The sequence below is a fragment of the Balaenoptera musculus genome, chromosome 8, assembly GCF_009873245.2.
Source record: "Balaenoptera musculus isolate JJ_BM4_2016_0621 chromosome 8, mBalMus1.pri.v3, whole genome shotgun sequence".
Lineage (NCBI taxonomy): Eukaryota > Metazoa > Chordata > Mammalia > Artiodactyla > Balaenopteridae > Balaenoptera > Balaenoptera musculus.
In genome coordinates this window covers 71,433,646-71,458,999 of record NC_045792.1, presented here as the reverse complement: position 1 = coordinate 71,458,999, position 25,354 = coordinate 71,433,646, and the positions used below count along the sequence as shown (strand labels likewise).

The window sequence follows — 25,354 nt, the reverse complement described above, 5'->3', positions numbered from 1 at the left end:
GCTAAGGGGGCTGGACTGCAGTGAGCAAGGGGAAACAGTGCTGAATAAAGGGGTGGTAGATTTTGGAGGGTCTTGCAGGCCACTGTAAGCACTTTGGCTTGTACTTGGAGTATGGTGGGAAGCCCCTGATCTGTTAACAGTATAGCTCTAGCTGCTGTGCTGAGACTAGACTGTAGGAGGTTCAGTAGAGTGGAAGCAGAGACAACTCTAAGGAGGCAGTTGTAGTAACGTCAGTGTAGCTATGAAGGTAGTGAGGAGTGATCAGGTTCTGGATATTTTTGAAGGTAGAGCTAACAGGGTTTTCCGACAGACTCACTGTGGATGTGTAGGAAAGAGAGGCATCCAGGATAATGTCAAAGCTTTTGTCCTGAGCAACTAGAAGGATACAGACATGGAAGACTGTAAGAGGCATAGATTTTGGGGGGAAGAAAAGGAGTTCAGTTTTGATCATGTTAAATTTGACATTCATTAGATATCCAAGTGGAGATATCAAATTGGTAATTGGATATACATGTCTGGAGTTCAGGAAAGAGGTTCAGACTGGAATTTTTAAATTTGGGAGTTATCAGTGTACAAATGTTATTTTAAGCCATGCATGGAGATCACCAAAGGAGTGAGTTGAGATAAAGAAGAGGACCAAGGACTGAGCCCTGGGGCTCAATATTATTAAGATAAGAGGTTAGGAGAAGAGAAAGAACCAGCAAAGACACTGAGAAGGGGCAGCCACAGAGAGGAGAAAAAGAAGCAGTGGTGTCCTGCAAATCAAGTGAAGAACATGTGTTAAGAGGAAGGAATTGACTTGGTTAAATGCTACTGTGAATAGGTTAAGTAAGATGAAGACTGAGGATTGGCCGTTGCATATGGCCATGTGTGGCAGTTAATGGTGACGTTAATGAGCAATTTCAGTGAAAGTGGAAAACCCTGATTGGAGTGGGTTTGAAGAGAATGGGTCTGGTCTTTGAGCATCAGTGGTTAACATCACGGAGAGATACCTAGATGTCATATGCTACTTGATGGAAAAACACCATCATCTGTGAAATGATCTTGCCAGAGAGAGGGGAAGACAGTGGAGGAAAAAAAAAGTAAAATTTAGAAAAAAATCATGACAAGATCATAACTTCCAGATCCAACTACTAATTCACAAGAAATACAAAGGGAATAGGAACATATATATTAAACTACACCAAGAGGACGCAGTTAGCAAAATCCAAACTGTGGGAGCTTCTGTAGGACAAATGAACCGATTTCTTCAACAAGTAAGTTTCAAGGGGTTAAAATAGAAATGGGCCCACTGATGAGGAGATAAATAAAATGTGTTATATCCGTATAATGGAATATTATTCAGCAACATGAATGTACCTTGAAAACCTGCTAAGTGAAAGAAGGTAGTCATAAATGACCACAGACTATATAATTCCATTTATATGAAATGTCCAGAATAGGCAAATTGATAGAAACAAAGTAGATTAGCAGTTGTCTAGGGTGAAAGGGGATGTCGCTGGTGGAGTGAGTGGGTGATTGCTACAGGGTGTGCGTTTCTTTTGGGGGTGATGAAGATGTTCTAAAATTGATTGTGGTGGCGGTTGTACAACTCTGAATGTACTAACAGCCACTGAGCCTTACGTAAGTCACTTTAAATGTGTGAATTATATGGTATGTGAATTATATCTCAGTAAAGCTATTATCAAAAAAGAGGGGTGGGAGAGAATCTGTAGATTAAAAGAGGCCTAAAGGACATTTTAACAGATTGAAATATGTGGTCTTTATTTGGATCTCCATTCAAACAAACTAAAAAAAAAAAATGACATGATACTGCATATTTTATGATATAAGGAAATAGTGATTATTTTAGTGTGATAATAGTATTGTGGGCTTCTTTTTAAAGTTCTTATCTTTTAAAGATACGTACTAAAATATTTATGGGTAATAGGATATGATGTTACCATTTGCTTCAGAATAATACAGGAGGAGGGAAAGGTGAATGAGATTATAGATTAAATAAGATTGGCTATGAGTTGATTGTTGAAGCTGGGTGTAGTGCTGAAGCAGGGGATTTATTATACTGTTCTACCTTTGGATACCTTTGAAATGTTCCATAATAAAAAGCTTTAAGAGGAGAGAGTAGGAAGAGAGCAATTACAGTCAGCAAAAGTAGGAAGCTCCTTGCAGGAGTTTGCTGTAAAGGGGAACTAAGAGAAGTTTGGTTGTAGGTGGAGGGGGAAGGGAGGTAAGGAATGTTTTTGTGGGAATAAGACAGGAGAAAGAAGAATATGTGTGTGGTAATAGTACTGATCCCATAGCATGGAAAAATTGGTGCTTCAGGACAAAAGAGGTCAAGAACTGCTGAAGAGATGCCTTTGAGTAGACCTGGATTTATTTCCTAATTTTTCTTGTATTTTCTCCCTTACTGTCTATCACTGTCTTTTGTGCTGGTCTCTGAGATTTCTTTGACTTTATATTCTTTTTTTTTTCAAGTAATGGACTTTTTTTTTTTTTTTTTAAAGTTCTTATTTTTTTTCACAATTTATTTATTTATTATTTTATGGCTGTGTTGGGTCTTCGTTTCTGTCCGAGGGCTTTCCCTAATTGCGGCAAGCGGGGGCCACTCTTCATCGCGGTGCGCAGGCCTCTCACCATCGCGGCCTCTCCCGCTGCGGAGCACAGGCTCCAGACGCGCAGGCTCAGTAATTGTGGCCCACGGGCCCAATTGCCCCGCGGCATGTGGGACCCTCCCAGACCAGGGCTCGAACCCGTGCCCCCTGCATTGGCAGGCAGACTCTCAACCACTGCGCCACCAGGGAAGCCCTGACTTTATATTCTAATCCTTCTATTGGATGTTTTATTTCTACTCTCACTTTTTTTTATGTCCAAGAGTCCTTTCTTTTCTGAGTGTTCTTGTTTCATGGATACAATATCATTTCTTCTTTCTTTGAAATTTTTAATGCTAATTCTTTTTGAAGTTTTCTTCTGCTCCTTGCATTATTTTTATTCTTAGTTCCTTCTTTCCGTTTCCGTCTGTGACATGTTTCTTGGAGTCTTTCTTTTTGGAATAGCTGACTGTTCCTTTTTAAGAGAGAAGCACTAAAAGCTGATTGAAAGCTTTGTGCGTGAATGGAGCTTGTCAGCTGGTGAGCTTCAGTGTGTTGTGAACAGATGGGGATCCCCATCTCCTGATTTCCTAATCTGCTAAGAGTGTGTAAGCAAGGTTCCTAGTTTTCCTGGACTGGAGCGGTACAAGGCAGGGGTATGAGAATACAATACAGCACGTGGTAAATTGCAAAATAGTATTGACGATGAATGCTGGAGAGGGAGAGATCGTTTTGGGCTAAAGGGAAGTCTGGAAAAGGATTCATTGAGAAGGAAAGTGATGTAAACTAGGTCTTTGAGAATGATTAAGATTTGATTTGGCGGAGGGCCTTTTAAGTTGGAAAAAGAGCTAAAATGGAGGTAAAAGTTTGAATAGGTGGCAGGAGAAAAAGCTACTGAGGTTCTTTCAGTCTTTATTTGATTAATGTTAATGATCACTCAGAACCATTATACTTTTAAGAAGAGTGCTATTAAGAAAATAAGATTTTAAGAAAATTAACCTAGCAGTAAAATATGGGCATTGGTTTTAAACTAAATTCATTTGTAATTTTCCTTTTCAGTACAAATACAGAGACCTAACTGTACGTGAAACTGTCAGTGTTATTACTTTATACAAAGATCTCAAACCTGTATTGGATTCATATGGTGAGTTTATATAATAAAAATATCAAGTACTATACTTTGAGTTTACTCTTTTTGTTAATAATTGTAGGTTTCCCATTTTCCCTTTAAGTTTGTTGGTTTTTTCATTGTAGGACTAACCTTCACCTAAAAAAAGTTGTGAGAGATAGGAAATTACAAGATCTAATAATAATATATTATATTTGTTTAGTTATTTTAAGTTTTAATATACTACTCTAACATAGAACTAATGCAAATTTAGAACTAGAGGTGATGTTAAAAATAGTTTAGTCCATCATTTCCCAAAATAGTATCCATAGTTGTGAAGAATGTTGCTTTGGGGGCATGGGTAGAGGGGATTCTGAGGTTAAGTTTGAGCACTTATAGATTAAACAAAATTAAATGGGTTTCTTTGCAACAAGATTTCTCAGAGCCTTTAATATGCTAATGTGTCATTATGCCTCACCAAGGGGGGAGAGAATATAATACATTGTTCAGTATATTCTAAAGTTAATTAACTAGTGAACCTTTTTTCTCTCTAGAACATCTCTTTATATTCTTAGGAACACATTTTGTAAAACTATATTCTGGACTATCCTTTTCATTTTATAGATGAAGAAAACACTTAAAAACTATTGTCCTTAATTCTGTAGAGTAGGTAGCTGACAATTTGTGTCCACCTTCTATTGAGATGAAATAAAGTTGTGATTTAAGTAAGAAATGACAATATTGAGAGGGTTTTTTTTTTTTTTTTAACAGTCTTTTTGGCCCCACCAGTCCTAACATAATCTCTCCAACCCCATCTCCTGGTAAACACCAAATGTGCCAGGGCCAAGGGAAACCCATGCTGCCTCCTGCCCATTGTGAGGCCCTTGGCAATGAGGGCAAAGAGCTGAATTTTGTAGCTGAGACTCTCACTCGAAACTCCACTCGCCCCCAGGGCTTTGTAAACAGGAGCCTGGTGAGAGGCAGCACAGGGGAATCAATCCTGAATTTCCTGAACAACAAAGTCATGAACCGGAAGTCTTCTCCCAAACTAGGGCATAATTCTCCTTCCTGTCCACATACTGTACTATGGTATTTAGATCTGCAAAAAAACTCATATTACCAAAATTAGAGTTAATTTAAAAATGGCTTCAATGGGGGAATAAAGTGACAAAGGCTAGAACTTTATGGTAAGTGTATAGTTTTTACTGAAAACTAAAAGAGTAAATGTTGATCAAAACTGACAAAGACTCCAACATCATTGAACGAATATTATATATACAGCCACACAGCCTGGACCAAGTCTAAACCATTGTCATCAACATACTTTTAGAGTAAATATAACCCTAAAATTAAATACGCTGGTCTTTTTAAAATACAAGATCAGAATAAATTACAGCACAGTTTATAATTGTTAATAGTAGGTAAAAGAACTGAGGTGTTCTTGTACTGCACATTACAGCCTTTCCTCTATGTAATACAGTGTTAATTCCAAATCATTATTACAGATAATAGCAGTCCATGTAACACAAAGTATGTGCCCTAGTTATTCAATCAATTATAGGTAGGAAAACTTGTGCGATGTGAGAAATATTTGTATTAAAAGAAGATGTCCGTATTTGACTGTGAAAACTTTTTTCCTTTTTCATACTGTGGGATACTACATTGGGATTGAGAATGACAGTGAGTGGGAATAAACATCTGAAAATATTAGGTTAATATTTAATATGGTGTCAGTTAATAGTGATTTTTAAGTAATTTTATAATCATGTTGGTTGGGGATCCAGAGCTCATATTATTGGGACTGTAGCATTAACATTTAATTTTCCAAGTAGTTCATAGCATCTTTACTCATTCAAAAGCTGATCCCATTAAGTGAATCAACAAAGGATACTTTATTATTGGACAAAATGTATGAACATTAACAAGTTAGTCCCTTTCAAGGGTAATAATGTGTTTTAACTGTTGTTTCTGAAACATAAGAATAACTTATGTGGGAGTATCTGTGAAAATGCTTGTTGATTAACTCATTATTCTTACCTTTTAGTTTTTAATGATGGCAGTTCCAGGGAACTAATGAACCTCACTGGAACGATTCCTGTGCCTTATAGAGGTAAATGTCTTATGTGATTCATGTTTCCAGCATAGATGCATTTTAATTCACATTTAGTTGCCAAAGAATTGTAGGTAATTAAGCTTGCTTTCTTGTGACTTTCATGATAATATAGAAACTTCACCTCCTATTCTAATTGAACTTCATTTGGCAGCAGCACCTAATATTTTCAGCTTTTTTCCCCTACTTCCTTACCAAGATATATCAACAAATAAGTGCCTCAGTGCACTGGAAGAGTTTGTTTCAGAGAATCAAAGAATCTTAGAACTAGAAACGGATCTTAGCTGCCTCCTAGTTCAGCTCCCACCCTACTCAAACTTATCTGACAATGGGAAGCTGTATAGTATAGTGACTAAGATAGAGGCTTTACAGTCAGGGCAGAGTAGGGTTTTAGTTCTCCCTCTGTAATCTATTAGTTTTGTGACAATGGGCATCTGTAACATTTGGATAATAGTACCTAACTCAAAAGAATTCATTTGTAATAATGTATGTAAAGGACTTAGCACAGGGGCTGGTATATCAAAAGTAGCTATTATTTATGGTTGTAATGCTGATGATGGATAATTACGTCTCTGTTAGTCAGCCACCCTCTGCTGGAATACTTACAATGATAATGGAGCATTCAGCTTCATGAGCAACTGTGGACAGCTCTGTTTGTTAGTTATTCCTTGTGACTAGCTAAGACCTGTGTCTCAGTAACCTACCCGTTGATTTTATATAGTACCTGCTATGCGTGGGGGAAAAGGGCTAGGGATACAAAGGTGAATAAAGGATGTACCTTCTCTGGAAGAACATACACAAATAGGGGAAACAGGGAATAAATAGATATTTACACTATTCTATACCTGTTATAGAATAATGAAATATAAAGGTGCTGTGAGATTATAGAGGAGAACAAGAACACGTGGGAAGGTCATCAAAGAAATGACGGTCAAATTTGGTATTAAAGGATGAGTGAACCATTCATAACAGAATGGACATCCCAGGCAGAGGGAAAAAACACTTGAGCATCAGCATTTTATAGAGCAAATACGAGTAAAATTCAGGATTACTGACTGCCTTTACCCCAGGACGTAAGCTCTGGTGAGGGAAAAAGGTATGTGGGAGAGAGAAGGAGGCAGAAGACTATCGTAGACATAATTAAAGACATTTATTATTTTTTTCTTCCAGTTTTATTGAGATGTAATTGACATATAGCACTGTATAAGTTTAAGGTATACAGCGTAATGATTGACTTCATACATCAAGAAATGATTACCTCAGTAAGTTTAGTGAACATCTGTCATCTTATATAGATACAAAATTAGAGAAACAGAAAAAAATATTTTTCCCTTGTGATGAAAATTCTTAAGTTTTCATCAAGTTGCGATGTTTACTCTCTTAACAACTTTCATATATAACATACAGCAGTGTTCATGACATTTATCATGTTGTACATTACATTCCCAGTACTTAGTTTTTTTTTTTTATTTCTGGCTGCGTTGGGTCTTTGTTGCTGCTCCCGAGCTTTCTCTAGTTGTGGCGAGCAGGAGGGCTACTCTTCGTTGCGGTGCATGGGCTTCTCATTGCAGTGGTTTCTCTTGAAGCGGAGCACGGGCTCTAGGCGCGCAGGCTTCAGTAGTTGTGGCACCTGGACTCAGTAGTTGTGGCGCACGGGCTTAGTTGCTCCGTGGCATGTGGGATCTTCCCGGACCAGGGTACGAACCTGTGTCCCCTGCATTGGCAGGCGGATTCTTAATCACTGCGCCACCAGGGAAGTCCCCTTGCTTATTTTATAACTGGAAGTTTGTACCTTATGTCTACTGTCCTACAATTCTCCCTTCCCTCCAGCCCTCACCTCTGATAACCACAAATTTGATCTCTTTTTCTGTTTGTTTGTTTATCTGTGTGTGTTTGAAATATAATTGACCTATAACACTGTGTTAGTTTCTGTTACACAACATAGCAATTTGATATTTCTATACCTTTCAAAATGATCAACATGATAAGTCTAGTTACCATCTGTCACCATACAAAACATTACATAATTATTGACTGTATTCCCCACACTGTACATATCATACTGTGATTCATTTATTTTACAGCTGGAAGTTTGTACCTCTTAATCTCCCTCACCTATTTCTCTCCTCCCACCTTCTTCCCCTCTGGCAACCACCTCTTCTTTGTATCTATGAGCCTGTTTCTGTTTAGTTTTGTTTGTTCATTTGTTTTGTTTTTTAGATTCCACATATAAGTGAAATCATACAGTATTTGTCTTTCTCTGTCTGACTTGTTTCACTTAACATAATACCCTCTAGGTCTATCCATGTTGTCACAAATGGCAAGATTTCATTCTTTTTTATGGCTCAGTAATATTCCATTATGTATATGTATACCACATCTTCTTTATCCATTCATCTATCAGTGGGTACTTACGTTGCTTCCATATCTTGGCTATTGTAAATAATGTTGCAGTGAACATAGGAGTGCATATATCTTTTCAAATTAGTGTTTTCATTTTCTTCAGATAAATAACCAGAAGTAGAATTGCTGGATCATATGGTAGTTCTATTTTTAATTTTTAGGTAATCTCCATACTGTTTTCCATAGTAGCTGCGCCAATTTATATTCCCAGCAGCAGTGCACAAGGGTTCTCTTTTTCATACACACACACACACACACGCATACATATATGTAAATTTTATTTAAACTAAACCTTTGTTCCTTCACCATTTTTTTGTACAGCACAGTTCCTAAGCCTAAGTAATTCTGGAGAATCCATCATTTTCACAAAGCAAAGAATTCTAGATGGTGGAAATAAAGTTATGTTTTATGTATTAGGATATATTTTATTGGAGTCTTTTTTTTTTCATTGTAGAAGTAGTTTTGGGTGAAAAATAAATCCGAAGTCCCATAACTGATTTCTTTAAGTGAATTTTATGTGTATATACTTTTATGAAGTAAAACTGTTTCTGAGTGGGGGAAATGTATCTGAATTATGTTAGGTGATTCAGATGTTTGCTTGGGACACTGGGCTTTAACCTTAGGAAGAAAAGTCTTTGCTTTATGTTCAGTATATTAACTATCAGATCCTTTGAAACACTGTTCATTTTGACTATATATAGTCAAATTTCTCAACTGAGAGAGATTCTATTACATAAAGCAAAAAAAAGGGGATGACATCATTGATTCTGAAACTACCACTGAAAATGCCATATTCATTGGTCAGGCTGTGGCCACCAGTCAGCATCTGTTTGACACTTGGATTAGGTCTTACAGTGTGACTTTTGGCAAGGGAATTTCAAGTCTAGCATATCACTTTCTGAAAGGACACCATTATCTATGGTCTTCCTTCTGTATCCTTTACCAGTGAACTTTATTAACTGAAGCGACAAGAGTCAAATAACAAAGAATGGCTTGAACCAAAAGATAATTTGTGAATAATGTTTTTACGGCAGTAAGTACACTTACTACACTGGCAGAGTAGTAATTAATTAGCTCCTTAATCCTGCTCATGTATTTTACAAACTGAAAATTTGAGAAACTGATGTTAAACAGAACTTTGAAACATAAAATATTTGTTGTGATTTTTTTAAAAAGTGTTGCTTAGTTGTAGCTCTTTCTTGCTTACCTACTAAGCCATTATTGAAAAATAATAAAAGTAGAGTAACTGAAGTTTCTCTTTCTTTCTCAGGTACTACATATAATATTCCAATATGCCTGTGGCTGCTGGACACATACCCATATAATCCCCCTATCTGTTTTGTTAAGCCTACTAGTTCAATGACTATTAAAACAGGAAAGCATGTGGATGCTAACGGGAAGATATATCTTCCTTATCTACATGAATGGAAACACGTAAGTATTAACAGAGTGTTCTGTGAATTCGTTGTATTTTATATATTTTGTTCACTAGCATTTACTTTCTGTTAACTCTCAAGGAGGATTAAAGGAGAATAAATTCACATAAGATCACTAATCACTGACCTGGGTAATTGAAAAAGGCTCTTTAAAAGAAACATGTCTGGACTTCCCTGGTGGTGCAGTGGTTAAGAATGCTCCTGCCAATGCAGGGGACACGGGTACAAGCCCTGGTCCGGGAAGATCCCACATGCTGCAGACCAACCAAGTCCACATGCCACAACTACTGAGCCTGCACTCTAGAGCCCGTGAGCCACAATTACTGAGCCCACGTACCACAACTACTGAAGCCCGTGCTCCTAGAGCCCGTGCTCCGCAACAAGAGAAGCCACTGCAATGAGAAGCCCATGCACCGCAACGAAGAGTAGCCCCTGCTTGCCACAACTAGAGAAAGCCCCCGTGCCACAACGAAGACCCAACGCAGCCAAAAATAAATAATAAGTAAATGAATTTATAAGAATAAATAAATAAATAAATGAAACATAGCTTATATTTCTATAGAACTTGGTAGTTTATAGAATACGCATAGTCACTATTTTATTTGCTTGAGTTGAACCTTTAAGAATAGATAGAATTCACATATGGGAAATGCATTTAAAACATATTGGGGGGCTTCCCTGGTGGTGCAGTGGTTAAGAATCCACCTGCCAATGCAGGGGACATGGGTTCGAGCCCTAGTCCGGGAAGGCCCCACATGCTGTGGAGCAGCTAAGCCCGTGCACCACAACTACTGAGCCTGCACTCTATAGAGCCCGCGAGCCACAACTACTGAAGCCTGTGTGCCTAGAGCCCCTGCTGCACAGCAAGAGAAGCCAGTGCAATGAGAAGTCCATGCACCGCAACAAAGAGTAGCCCCACTTGCTGCAACTAGAAAAAGCCCGCGCTCAGCAACGAAGACCCAACGCAGCCATAAATAAATAGATAGATAGATAGATAGATAAATAAATTTATTTATTTATTTGAAAAAATATATATATTGGGTTGGCCAAAAGGTTCAGTTGTTTTTTTCCATAAGATGGCTTTAGTAGCACTTAGTTGTCTTTAACTTCATTCGAAACAATTTTGTTAGATTGTATGTGATAGCTGTCCTATCAACGTGCATTTAAAAACACATCAAAATTGGTGGATTTTTGTGTCGCCATTCATTTTAATATTGAAGATGGAAGAAAAACAACATTTTTGGCATATCATGCTTTATTATTTCATGAAAGGTAAAAATGCAACTGAAACGCACAAAAAGATTTGTGCAGTGTATGGAGAAGGTGCTGTGATGATCGGACGTGTCAAAAGTGGTTTGCGAAGTTTCATGCTGTAGATTTCTCGCTGGATGATGCTGCATGGTCGGGTAGACCAGTTGAAGTTGATAGCAATCAAATCAAGACGTTAATTGAGAACAGTCAACATTATACAACGTGGGAGATAGCTAACATACTCAAAATAGCCAAATCAAGCATTGAAAATCATTTGCACCAGCTTGGTTATGTGACTCGCTTTGATGTTTGGGTTCCACGTAAGTTAAGCAAAAAAAAACTTTCTTGACCATATTTCCGCATGCAATTCTCTACTTAAATGTAATGAAAACGTTCCGTTTTTAAAATAAATTGTGATGGTAGGTGAAAAGTGGATACTGTACAATAATGTGTAACGGAAGAAATCATGGGGCAAGCGAAATGAACCACCACCAACCACACCAAAGGCCGGTCTTCATCCAAAGAAGGTGATGTTGTGTATATGGTGGGATTGGAAGGGAATCCTCTATTATAAGCTCCTTCAGGAAAACCAAACGATTCATTCCAACAAGTACTGCTCCCAGTTAGACCAACTGAAAGCAGCACTCGACAAAAAGCATCCAGAATTAGTCAGCAGGAAACACATAATCTTCCATCAGGATAACGCAAGACCGCGTGTTTTTTTGAAGACCAGGCAAAAACTGTTAAAGCTTGGCTGGGAAGTTCTGATTCATCCACCATTTTTTTTTTTTTTTTTAAATTTTTATTTATTTATTTTTTTATGGCTGTGTTGGGTCTTCGTTTCTGTGAGAGGGCTTTCCCTAGTTGCGGCGAGTGGGGGCCACTCTTCATCGCGGTGCGCGGGCATCTCATTATCGCAGCCTCTCTTGTTGCGGAGCACAGGCTCCAGACGCACAGGCTCAGTAATTGTGGCTCACGGGCCCAGTTGCTCCGCGGCATGTGGGATCTTCCCAGACCAGGGCTCGAACCCGTGTCCCCCGCATTGGCAGGCAGACTCTCAACCACTGCGCCACCAGGGAAGCCCACATCCGCCATATTTACCAGACATTGCACCTTCAGATTTCCATTGATTTCCGTCTTTACAAAATTCTCTTAATGGAAAAAATTTCAATTCCCTGGAAGACTGTAAAAGGCACCTGGAACAGTTCTTTGCTCAAAAAGATAAAAAGTTTTGGGAATATGGAATTATGAAGTTGCCTGAAAAATGACAGAAGGTAGTGGAACAAAAGGATGAAAACGTTGTTCAATAAAGTTCTTGGTGAAAATGAAAAATGTGCCTTTTATTTTTACTTAAAAACAGAACACACTTTTTGGCCAACCCAATAGTATACTGGTGGCATATATTTGTGAAACTGTTCAAATCTCATTACTCAAAGTGTTCCTATCAAGAAGTAATACTAGTAAGAAACTTCTGTTTCTGCCTCTGATGGTATAGCTCTGGCAGTTTCTATCCAAAAAAATGCTAGAAAAGCCAAAGTACAAACAACATCTGTGGAAGGCTCTGGAGAACTGTTGAGGCAATTAGGACTTGAAGGGCCAAGATCCTTGCTGCAAAGAGATGAGTCAACATTCTGCCAGTTTTCCCTAAGAGTATTTACTGATTCTTGGTACAGAGTGAGAGGCTGAGAATCTGGGCAGAGGGCATTAGCTAGAGGCAAAGAAGACTGCACAGTTTCTAACACTCTCACAGGGCTGAAAAGACAACAGTTGCTGTTCTGTCTGCCAGGCAGCCAGTATCTTAGGAGCCAAGATTTGGGAGAAAAGGAAGCTACAAAGAAGCGAGCCAGATACTTTGAGTTTCCCCCTTAAGGGATATGCTGAATTCCTAAATTTCAAAGACAAGATGCTAAAAAGCTAAGCAGAAAGCCTCTGAAATTCATAGCCAAGTTCTCAGCAGTCTTAGGTTGAGGAGGCAGTATGAGTTTGGAACCACTCAAAAGGAGGAGGGGTATGAGTAAACATCCTAGGCTCTCAGTTGGCACCACTGGAGGAATACACCCCATGAGTGGGAACTCAGGCAGAATAAGCCCTATAAAACTCCACCCTTGAATCAGTTCAGTGCCTGATTATATTAAGGTGATTCTCACGGTATCTGCCGGCCATAAGATAGAGTGAACTGTTGCTGGAAGAAGATAATATATAGAGCCTTGTCTAATTTTTCACGAAGTGTCCGATGTACAATTTTAAATTATCAAGTACATCAAGAGACAGGACAAAGAGGGAAAAAAGACAGTAGAAACAGGATACCACCCCCCAGGTAACCCAGTTATCAGACACAGACTTGAAAATGATTGTGGTTAGTATGTTCAATATGGAGAATTAATTGTAATATAATTATATTTAAAATGAACCAAATAGAAATCTTAGAAATGAAAAATAGAATAATAAAAATTAAAAACTCAATAGAGGGACTTCCCTGGTGGTGCAGTGGTTAAGAATCCGCCTGCCAATGCAGGGGACACGGGTTCGAGCCCTGGTCTGGGAAGATGCCACATGCCATGGAGCAACTAAGCCCGTGTGCCACAACTACTGAGCCTGCGCTCTAGAGCCTGCGAGCCACAACTACTGAGCCCACATGCTGCAACTGCTGAGGCCCACGCACCTAGAACCCGTGCTCTGCAACAAGAGAAGCCACTGCAATGAAAAGCCCGCACACCACAACGAAGAGTAGCCCCCACTCTCTGCAACTAGAGAAAGCCCGCGCGCAGCAACGAAGACCCAATGCAGCCAAAGTAAAATAAATTTAAAAAACAAAACAAACTCAATAGATGGGTTTAATAGCAGATTAGACTCAGCAGAATAGAGAATTAATGAACTGGTTTATGAATATGTTATATTTTTAATGCTGTTGACGTAGGAATAAACCTTACAAAAGATGTACAAATCCATTATGGAGAAAATTCCAGATTTTATTGAAAGATATTAAAGAAGACTTAAGTCAAAAAAAGAGAACCTTATTCATGGATTGGAAGACTCAGTATTATAAATATGTTGGTTCTTTACAAATTGATCTATTTCTTAACAGAAGTGTTTGTTTCTTTGCATATTTGTTGATTTTGTGAACTTGATAAGCTGAATCCAAAGTTTATCTGGAAATGCAAAAGATTAAGAATAGCCAAGAAGAATAAGGTGGAAGGGACTTGCCCTAGAGGTATCAAAATGCATTTTAAATAACTAGTAATTAAGATGGTATGGAATTGTCAGAGAAATATTCAAATGGATAGATGGAACATAATAAATAACCCAGAAAAAAGATCCACTATACAGACATACCTTGGAGATATTGCGGACTCAATTCCAGACTACTGCAGTAAAGCAAAATGTTGCAATAAAATGAGTCACACAAGTTGCATGGTTTCCCAATGCATGTAAAAGTTATGTTTACACTATACTGTAGTCTATTAAATGTGCAATAGTGTTATGTCTAAAAAAACAGTATTTATACCTTAATTAAAAATACTTTATTGTATCTTATAATAAAGCATAATAGAATATGAAAAAGAATATATATATGTATAACTGAATCACTTTGCTGTACAGCAGAAATTAACATTGTAAATCAACTATACTTCAAGAAAATAAATTAAAAAAAAAATACTTTATTGTTAAAAAATGTTAACCATCATCTGACAACGCAGGGTTGCCACAGACCTTCAATTTGTAAAAACTGCAGTATCTGCAGAGGACAATAAAGCTAAGCACAGTAAGAAAAGGTATGCCTATACATAAACACTTGACGTATAACAGTGGTGTTATAGTACGTAAGTGGGGATAAGATTAACTTCAGTCATGGAGTTAGGACAGTTAGATTCCTATTTGTATAATATACAAAAATCAATTTCAGGTAGATTGTGCAAGGCAAAAAAATAAGACTTTTAAAACATAATATAGGAGACTGCCTTTCATGATCTTGTAATAGGTGAGGTTTTTTTTTAACAAGATGGAAAACTTTTACTATAAAGGAAAAGACTACTAAATTTTACCTTGAGCTTATGCAGATTAAGAACTTCTGTTCATGAAAGACACATTAAAAAGTGTGAAAAGACTAACCACAAACTGAAAGAATATACTTGTAGTACTTAACACCCACAGGGTAACGTCCAGAACATAAAAATAACTTTTGGGAATCATTAAAAGAAAGAAGCCCAATAGAAAAATAGATGAAACTCTTGAACAAGTACTTCACAAAAGAGAAATCCTAATGGCCAGTAAACATATGAAAAGATGTTTAATCCTGCTAGTAGTGAGGGAAATATAAATTAAGACCATAACGAGATACCATTACATGCACATTAAATTTGCACTACCAGTTGACAACGCTAAGGGTTAGAGAGGATGTGGAGCAAAGGGAACTCTTAGACACTGCTGATGGGAGCAAAATTGACACAACTACTCTGGAAATTAGTTTGGCATTACCTAGTACAGTTGTAAGTGCCCATGCCCTATGTCCTAGCAGTTCCACTCCTTGGTATGTACACTAGAGCAGGGTTTCTCAACCTCAGTGCTACTGGCGTTGTGGGTTGGATAATTCTTTATTGTGGGAGAGCTGTTCTGTTCATTATAGGATGTAGGATCCCTGGCCTTTATCCACAAGATGCCAGTAGCATGACACAGTTGTGACAACTGAAAATGTCTCTAGACATTTCTAAATATCCACTGGGAGACAAAAATAGCACCCCCAGTTGATAACTACTGCACAAGAGTAACCCTTGTGGGCTTCCCTGGTGGCGCAGTGGTTGGGAATCCGCCTGCCAATGCAGGGGACACGGGTTTGAGCCCTGGTCCAGCAAGATCCCACATGCCGTGGAGCAACTAAGCCCATGCGCCACAGCTGCTGAGTCTGTGTTGGAGAGCCCGTGAGCCACAACTACTGAAGCCCGCACGCCTAGAGCCTGTGCTCCGCAACAAGAGAAGCCACTGCAATGAGAAGCCTGCGCACCACAACGAAGAGTAGCCCCCGCTCGCTGCAACTAGAGAAAGGCCGCGCGCAGCAGCCAAAAAAAAAAGAGTAACCCTTGCACATACATACTAGGAAACAGAGCAAGAATGTTCATGGCAGCATAAATAACCAAAGACTGGATACAACCCGTATGACTGTTAACAACAGGAGAGTGAATAAAGAAGTTGTGTATTCATTCAGTGGAACACCATACAGCAATTAAAATGAATTTATAACTATACTCTTTAACAGGAATGTATCTTACAAACATTGTTGAAATAAGTCTCAATAGAATCCACAGTTTGATTTAATTCATATGAAGTTCAGAAACAGAAAAAATTAAACATACTGTTTAGAAAATTGTTTATAAGGTAGTTTAAAGAAAAGAATGATTATCTGCTAAGTCAGAGAAGTGGGTAACTCTATAGAATAGATAGAGGGGGATGCAGTCAGGAACTTGTAAGTTGCTGGCAATCTTCTATTTCTTAACTTGGATGATAGCTACACAAATACTTTCTTTATTGTTACTCTTTAAAGTTACATATGTTTTATACATTTCTGTATGTATGATATATTCCACAAATCTAACAAAAAAGACATAATGGTAGCTAACTTTGGTATGGTATTCAAGGTTATATCATGGAAGGTCCTGATTTTTAGCTAAGGACTTCGTCCTGTAATAGGCAGTTGGGAGTCATTTTAGATTTCTGAACAAAAGTAAGGCATTAAATGCAATGATTATTTGGTATAATGTCTGAAGTGTACTAGATAAATACATTAATTAGTTTTCTGACTGAAAATCACTAGCTGCTCTAAAACATAAAACCCCAAATACTAGAGACAACACTGGAAATTTCTTGCTCACATAATAGTCCACTGGGAGTCTTCCTCACTGGCAGGCAGCTTTCCCTCACTTGAGTTTCAGGGACCAGGCGCTTTCCAGTTTGTTGTGCCACCATCTCCCGGGGCTTCAGAGTCCTCTGCATCAAGGAAGACAAGCAAAGAGAGATTGGTGGCCCTCCTTCTTGTGCACCTTGGCTTAAAAGTTAAATCTCTTCTGCTTATGGTCCGTTGGTAAAAACTAGTTGCAAGAAGGACTGGAAAATGTAGTTTCTGCCTAAGCAACTGATTCTCAGCAGCAACTGAGAATGGTATAATGGGAGGGGAGCGTGAACTTTTATAGAAAATTCTCTCAATCATAATCAGTAAGTAAAACTAGAAGCCGCACAGAAGGCTATTGCAGTAATCTAGCATGGCACAGAACGTGAACTAGGGCTGCTCTCATTTATCTTGATCTTACTAATTCAATTGCTTATTAATCCTAATCCTGAACATGTATCATATACTGCTTAGAATGTAAAATCTGTCCTTTTTATTGCTTGCTGGAAAAGCTAACAAAAAGGGATAGAGAAGAAAGCAATTTTGCTCTTTAAGTTTTCAGGGTTTTCAGTAGGAAAACAATTTTATAAAGATACTATGTGTTTCAGTTGACCCTTAGGTGTTTGAGCTAAAATAAACTAATATTCTTGCTACTTTTTTTGTATCCTGTATCATTCTGAATTAGTCATTTGTCATTCTGAAATATTCATGACCTGTTGCTTTATAATAGGCCTGGAAGTAGGTATTAACAATTTTCCTTCCTTCAAAGACTTTAATGTGAAAGGAATGGTATGGTAAAGAATTAAAATAAAATTTGTCTTGACAAAACTATGGTTATAAGACTGTATAAATGGAGTACTGATTCATACTACAAACGTGGATTAACCTTTGAAAATATTATGCTAGGTGAAAAAAGGTAGACACGTATTGTATGATTCCATTTACATGAAATGTCCAGAATAGGCAAATCCAATGACAAAATAGATTTGTGGTTGCCAGGAGCTGAGGGGAGGGGGAAATTGGAAGTGATCACTAATAGGGACAGATTTCTTTTGAGGATGATAACAATATTCTGGAATTAGACAGTGGTGATGGAGAAAAACCACTGAACTATACACTTTTTTTTTTAAAATTTATTTATTCTTGGCTGCATTGGGTCTTTGTTGCACGTGGGCTTTCTCTAGCTGTGGCGAGTGGGGGCTACTCTTTGTGGTGTGCGGGCTTCTCGTCGTGGTGGCTTCTCTTGCGGCACATGGGCTCTAGGGTGTGTGGGCTTCCACACTTGCGGCGCGTGGGCTCAGCAGTTGTGGCACTCAGGCTCTAGAGCGCAGGCTCAGTAGTTGTGGCGCACGGGCTTAGTTGCTCCGTCACATGTGGGATCTTCCCGGACCAGGGATCGAACCCATGTCCCCTGCATTGGCAGGTGGATTCTTAACCACTGCACCACCAGGGAAGTCCTGAACTATACACCTTTAGATGGTAAATTTTATGGTATGTGAATTATATCTCAATTTTTAAAGTGCCTGATTTTAAAATCATTTTATGATTTAGTTAGGGAGTTTTGTTGGACTAAATAATTAACAAGAGATTAAATTGTGTGATTCTCAATAGCAACCCCACACACACCAGCCATAATCTCCAGCCTGCACTCCTTGGTGCTACACAGATACTGTACATGTTTACTCCCTGTCTCAGCGTGTAAGTTTACAGACAAACATAAGAAGGGTATTGGAATAGTGAGAATCAGCAAGTTTTCATAAGAAGCTTTCTGAAATGTTATCTGTTGTCACTGTCCATACGTTGGGACAGAATGGAACAAAATTGGTGCTTTGGAAAGTTGAAAGCTGCTGGTAAACTCTTCTATCAGGAGAAGGGAAGTTATGAAGATGATTAGCTGATCAAGATAATTGAGTAATCCTTCAGAACCTGATGAACTAATGAATGAAGTATGTGAGGTGAGATATACACAAAATATAATGGGTGAAAACAGAACCATCAGATAAGTCAGTTTGAACAACTTTGCCTAGCATAGTTTGTCTTAAATTAGTGATCAATAGATACTTGAGAAAAAAGTTTAGCAGCCTTTATGGGATACAGGCACTCTCTTTGTAACTATGGTATTGGAAGGAAAGATCCTTTAATAATTTATATCTTTTGTACAACAATCTAGTGATTTCTAAAATGGAGTCTACCTATAATTTCAGAGTGCATAATACTATCTTTAATAAAAATTAATCTAGGAACACGTGTTTCCAAGGTAACATTGTTATCTTTTAAAGGCCTTAAATAATATTTGTGACTACTGCTTACATCTATCCCTGAGTTTGTACCAGAATCCTTAATTTGTCCACTGGAAATATAATAAATTTTGGTTAGCTGTATGGAGTCAAGTGAAGAACAATACCATCTGAATTTTGTAGTATACTGCTTTGGCTAGTGCTTTTTTTATATACATGAAGTAGCAGCCTTGGTACACATAAATAATAAGTAGAAATCACCTAGCTGTATTAAATTAATTAAATGGAATTTTCATGTTTGGGGTCCTACAAAGGAAATTGTTGAGCTAAGTTGAAAACAGATAAGAAATGGTCAGACTTTTGCTTATTGCCAAAAAGTAAATCTGTAAATGACTTAAATTTGTTTTCCGTTTTTAGCCACAGTCAGACTTGTTGGGGCTTATTCAAGTTATGATTGTGGTGTTTGGAGAAGAACCTCCAGTCTTTTCTCGTCCTACTATTTCAGCATCCTATCCACCATACCAGGCAACAGGGCCACCAAATAGTAAGTAGAACTGAGATTTGATTTTTAAACTCATATAAACAAAAGAAAACAAAATCTTGTAAAAAAATTTTTTTTGATGACTTCACTTTGCTTTTTAGCTTATCAAGTTAGTGGATTTTTTGGAGGTATTCTGAGGCCCCACATCTGCATGTACAGATTCCCAACAAAGACTGGCATTTGGGCTTTCGTTTGTGGGTAGAAATCTAACTATGGGTGTGCTGGATTCCAAAATGGAAGAGAAAGAATGCTGGAATAGAGCTGGAATTTTTTTTTAATTATGCATGCCATGGAATAGCTTTATTCGATCCGTTTGGAAGCAGATACAACTTGAAAGGCAATCTGACCTTTTCTTTGCAACTCCAGGATCAGTGCTGTAGATGAGAATCAATTATAAAGTAAACTATATCATTCACATTCAGCTATTCTGGGTGTACACAATGGACATCTAGCTCTCAGCTTTCTTCTCTTGAGTACAACCAATTCATGATTTTACTTTGAGTGGAGAGGGTGGGGGCATGGAGTCAATATCAATTCTCCCCTAACTGGTGTACATTATCTCTATTATTTCTGGGTTTTTCAAAAATAATTCTTACTGATACTTTAAAATCACCCTGGATAATTGAGAGTTGGTTGTACTTACTTGTTTTGACTTTACTAAACCTGTTCATTGTGTTTTGAGCTGTGATTTTTTTAAACAAATTTTGTTTAAGATAATTAACCAGACTTAATTTATCTTGTAAGTTAGATTATGTGAGCTTTCATTTTCCTCCTGCTGAAAATTATCCTCTTCCTTTTTAATCCATTCTGCCTTGAGGAGCATCTTGACTAACAGGCTGAATGGGAATCTAACAGAACTTTCTGAATCCATTTCCTTTTCCTTCCCTGCTTTCCCAGAATAAGCTTGGTTGTAGCATTTTGTTGCTCTTTTAATAAAGATTCTAGGGATTCTTTTGGATCAGAAATTTGTTTTCATCTTAATAAATTCTGTTGACTTTAATATCCAAGGTTAGATTATCTTGCCCATCTAATGTTGAAATGCAAAATATTTCCTAGATCATCGTTCACATTTATTTGCTCAAATAACATAGCCAGTGACCACTTAAGATAAAGGTAACCTTTTCAGAATGTTAGTCCCCTAAGCAACATTTTTTTCCTAAATTTCTTTTAGTTTTATATTAACATTGGAAGTGCAGCATTCAAGAAAGAGACCTCACTAAAGAGATCACTATTACACTTCCATTTTGCACTCACTCACTATAAATCACATTAAACAATATAGAGCTAATATAAGTAAATTACTAAAAGAGACCAACTTATTGTCTATCCATTACAGTTTTAATACTTTTTATACATTTAAGTGATATTCATTATTATTATGTATGACTGCAAAGAAATGAAAGTCTGAATTCCGTCCTACACCCACACATCAAGGAACAGCCCAGAAATTTGGATCCATACTTAAACAAATACGATCGTGTAGTTAAGAAATTATATACTTCTGTTATTATTATTATTATTATCATTACTGTAAACATTTTTCATCTCTGGTTTTAGGACGACTTTTGAGCTAGCTATAAGTCACACTAAAAAAGTGTTGTGCCCAAACCTCATTTTTTGACAACTAACAGTAATAGTCAACATTTATTCAGTGGTAACTATGAGACACAGCTAAGCACTTCATATTAGTTCTTATTTAATCCTTATAATAACCCCATATATTATGCTTATTTGTATTCCATTTTATTCTGGCTCTGAAATTACTTCACCTTATTATCTGCTTCCTTACCAGTCTTGGACTCAACTTTTGTTGTTTCCCAAAATCAAAATTTGAAGATTTTGGTCAAATTACTAGCTTTTCAGAACCTTAGAAAGGAAAATTGCCTATAATTATGAGGAAATTGCTTATAACTGTGAAGTGGTGGTTTATATGTGTTTAAGAGAAACTGGAATGGGGAGAGAAACTAGTAATTGACTGTATATGTTGCTGACACCTAATAGTGGCCTCATCTTTTGATGTTCATAAAGATCAACTGTGTTTTGGCCCAGGAAGAAATGTTTTATGAGATCTAGCAATTACGACATTTTGGGAGGTTTTTTTTCCCTTTATGAAATAACATTGAACATCATCCTTAGCTTCATTATACTTAAGAAAAAATTTACTTATGACATCTATAGATTCATCCTAACAAGAGGACTATGAACACTGATACTTGGGGATGTAAGCTCAGCAACTCTGATAAAGACGTTTAAGGCCCTTAGTCAGAGCCCAGCATACTTCTCCCATCCACTTGCATTATGTGCTGTAAAAGTTTATATTTTGAGTGTTCCACTTCTCTCTTCAAGCCTTTGTATACCATTCATCTACTAGATCACTCTTGTTTACCCCCACCTCCTACATTTAATTAGCTACCTCCTGTATGATCCCATATATATCACTCTGTACTTCCCCTGTCATGACACTTATCACTCTGTATTTTTATTCTTTTCTTGTTTATCTCCTTCACTAGACTATAAGCAACTTGAGGCCAGGAATTCTTTCTTTCTTTTTTTTTTTTTTTTTAATCCAGTGCCTTTCACAGAAAGGCACTAAAATATTCACTGATTGGATTAAGGGCTAATTCATCATTATATTCAGTGAGAAAAATTTCACTGAGGTTAATTTGATTCTCAGACAAGTTGTTTCCAGTTAAGGCCAAAATTAACTTCTCTTTTTCTTCCTCGATGTTGGTTAGCCTCTTGGCACCACTGACTACTTCTTTGTCATTAGTGTTCTCTTTAAAATACATATAAAGCATTCTTTATGCTTGCTAGATTTGAACCTTTTTCCACCTAGTATTTCCAAGCTTTTGTTTGTTTTAACCAGTCTGGCTGAATATAAGTTTTGTTTAGGACTTCTTGTAGTAATTTGAAGTCGTTTAAAGTCCTCAGTCAAGCCAACAAAACCAGCTGTGCTAATTGGTCAACATAATCTTGCAAGAAAATATCAAAAGATATCTTAGATGTAATAAAGAGGTCACTTTCTAAGAAGCTGACCTTGGACCAGAGGAGGGCACAATTACCTTCCTCTAAATTCCAAACTGAATTGGCTCCTGTCTCAGGTTATAGACTCCTTGAGAGCTTGAAGAGCTGACCAGGTTGACCTGTTCGCCAGTTAATCCTTGTTGGAATTGTCATGTTTAATGCTTTTAGAGTTATGTGATTTGAAGATATTTATTAGTTGCAGTGAAGAACTAATATGGCTGGAGTGTTTTGTTTCAGTGCTGAGATTTGAATTCTTTAACTGTATGAAATTTTGCTGTGGTTTGATGGTGATATATGTCTTATTTGATACCCTATATATCCAGGACTATGCATACTATTTTAAAATATTAAAAATTATTTTTAGCTTCCTACATGCCAGGCATGCCAAGTGGAATTTCTGCATACCCATCCGGATACCCTCCCAATCCCAGGTAATGAAAAATTATCTTTTGAATAATTGTATTAGAAATTCTGTTAGATCTAGAATAAAAATAATGGGTGCTAACTAGGGCATTAAAGTGAAATTAGTTGCAATTTAATGGAAGGTAAAACTCAGTTTATTGCTGAAATTTTATGGTATATACATAGTTCAAGAGGAGTTTTTTCCATTTAGAGAAATGCAGCTGCATTCTATTTAGAGAGAGGAAAGGGGTGGGGAAATGACAATAATCTTGATTAGTTTTGTACCTTGAAATCCTTGTTTCTTTCCTTTTAAGAACTCTGTATATCCAGTGTAAATGGCTGAAAGATTAATGGAATACTAATTATGATGACTTCAGCCACAGAGAAAAATATTTTAATATCCTTCTAAAAAAACTGACCTTTTCTGTAAACTACAGGGAATGAATTAATGGTGCATATGATGGGGTCAGTCTTGTCCCCATATTTATTTATTCAGTTCATAGACTACACGTACTACCAACCTTTATTATCCATATGTTAATAACATAACAGAGGTAAATTAAATTAATAGTGAAATCAGTCTATGAATAATACATACTAGAAAAATCAATAAGAAATAATTATTAATCCATGTTTTAAATGTGCACCTGTTCCAGGGGTAATCTAGGAGTACTTTCCAAAGGTGGTCTTGGGGCTAACTTAGAATGCAAGACTGGCATATACTTGGTGCCTAGATGAAATTTTCCAGCTACTCGAAATTAACAAGAATTAACAAAAAAATTTTAACCCTGCTAACTCTTCTTAGCTTCATAGAACCTCACAGATAAATGCAGCTAGAATTCTGGAACACCTGCCATAAATAAATATATGTATATACATATATAATATGCAGGATCTTATAAGTTAAATTTAGCAAACATTTATTTGGGCGCCTTTCTGGGTAGTAATTATTCAGTTACATTTATCTGGGTAAGCAGAGACTAGATGAACATCTGTCAGAGACAAGAGAGAAAGATTCCTGTGATTGTTATATATAAACAAGTTGTAAGTTTTAGATTTCTTGAGGCCTTTAATTTTCTGATTAAGTTCTAGAAATGGAATTCTGTCTGAAGCCTTGAAATTACAAGGCTTTATAATGAACAGTTGCTAGTAAGAAGGAACTTTGGGCATATAGGGAATGGTTATTAGAAGCACAATAAGGAAATGGACTTCTGAACAATGAAGCCACTTCAGAGAAACCTGTAGATAAAAATGAAGGCTGAAAATATTGACAGAAATGTAAATCTTACTCATCTTACATAACCTTAAAAGTGTCTTTTGTGAGGTTATTTGTAAGAGGTTCCTTTTTTAAAAAAATTTATTTTATTTCTTTTTTTTTTTTTTTGGCTGCATTGGGTCTTTGTTGCTGTGTGCGGGCTTTCTCCAGTTGAGGCGAGCAGGGGTTACTCTTCATTGTGGTGCGTGGGCTTCTCACTGTGGTGGCTTCTCTTGTTGCGGAGCTCAGGCTCTAGGTGCGTGGGCTTCAGTAGTTGTGGCGTGCGGGCTTCAGTAGTTGTGGCGTGCGGGCTCAGTAGTTGTGGCTCGCAGGCTCTAGAGCACAGGGTCAGTAGTTGTGGCTCACGGGCTTAGTTGCTCTGTGGCATGTGGGATCTTCCCGGACCAGGGCTTGAACCCATGTCCCCTGCATTGGCAGGCGGATTCTTAACCACTGTGCCACCAGGGAAGCCCAGAAGTTCCTTTTTTTTTTTTAAATTTTTTTAATGCTATTCTTGTCTGCTTACATTCTTTTTATTTATGTATGTATGTATGTATGTATGGCTTTGTTGGGTCTTTTTTTTCTGTGCGAGGGCTTTCTCTAGCTGTGGCAAGCGGGGGCCACTCTTCATCGCGGTGTGGGGGCCACTCTTCATTGCGGTGCGGGGGCCACTCTTCATCGCGGTGCGCCGGCCTCTCACTATCGCGGCCCCTCTCGTTGCCGAGCCATATGCGCAGGCTCAGTAATTGTGGCCCACGGGCCTAGTTGCTCTGCGGCATGTGGGATCTTCCCAGACCAGGGCCCGAACCCGCGTCCCCTGCATTGGCAGGCAGATTCTCAACCACTGCACCACCAGGGAAGCCCCCAGAAGTTCCTTTTTGAGGTAGCTATTTTGCAAAGATTTGATGCGTTTTGTTTTTTGGGTTTTTTTTGAAATGTAACTTTTAATCTCATGACAGGCTTATGAGTTGTTAAGGGTAACTGTACTCACATTACTGTCTGTATCCTTCTGCATATGCAAGGTCTTGGCAGAAGAGCCTCAGAACCTCTTTCTCTTCTCGCTTTATCCTAAAGGAGAATTAGTAAATCAGTGACTCAAGAATCTTTATTTTACAACAGTG

At 37.7% G+C, this 25,354-nt stretch overlaps 1 protein-coding gene across 3 annotated transcripts in view; it reads left to right on the top strand.

The window, feature by feature from the left end:
• Positions 1–25,354, top strand: part of TSG101 (tumor susceptibility 101) — a 50,091-nt gene that overhangs the window by 2,805 nt on the left and 21,932 nt on the right. Inside the window, exons 2-7 of one of the 3 annotated variants that reach the window (XM_036860939.1) lie at positions 3,648–3,732; positions 5,741–5,806; positions 9,480–9,643; positions 19,429–19,555; positions 19,654–19,680; positions 22,941–23,007. In XM_036860939.1, the coding sequence (XP_036716834.1) occupies positions 3,648–3,732; positions 5,741–5,806; positions 9,480–9,643; positions 19,429–19,555; positions 19,654–19,680; positions 22,941–23,007 (536 nt within the window). Of the gene's footprint in view, positions 1–3,647; positions 3,733–5,740; positions 5,807–9,479; positions 9,644–19,428; positions 19,556–19,653; positions 19,747–22,940; positions 23,008–25,354 lie in introns of all 3 variants that reach the window. The other 2 variants (XM_036860938.1, XM_036860940.1) reach the window with 2 other exon arrangements.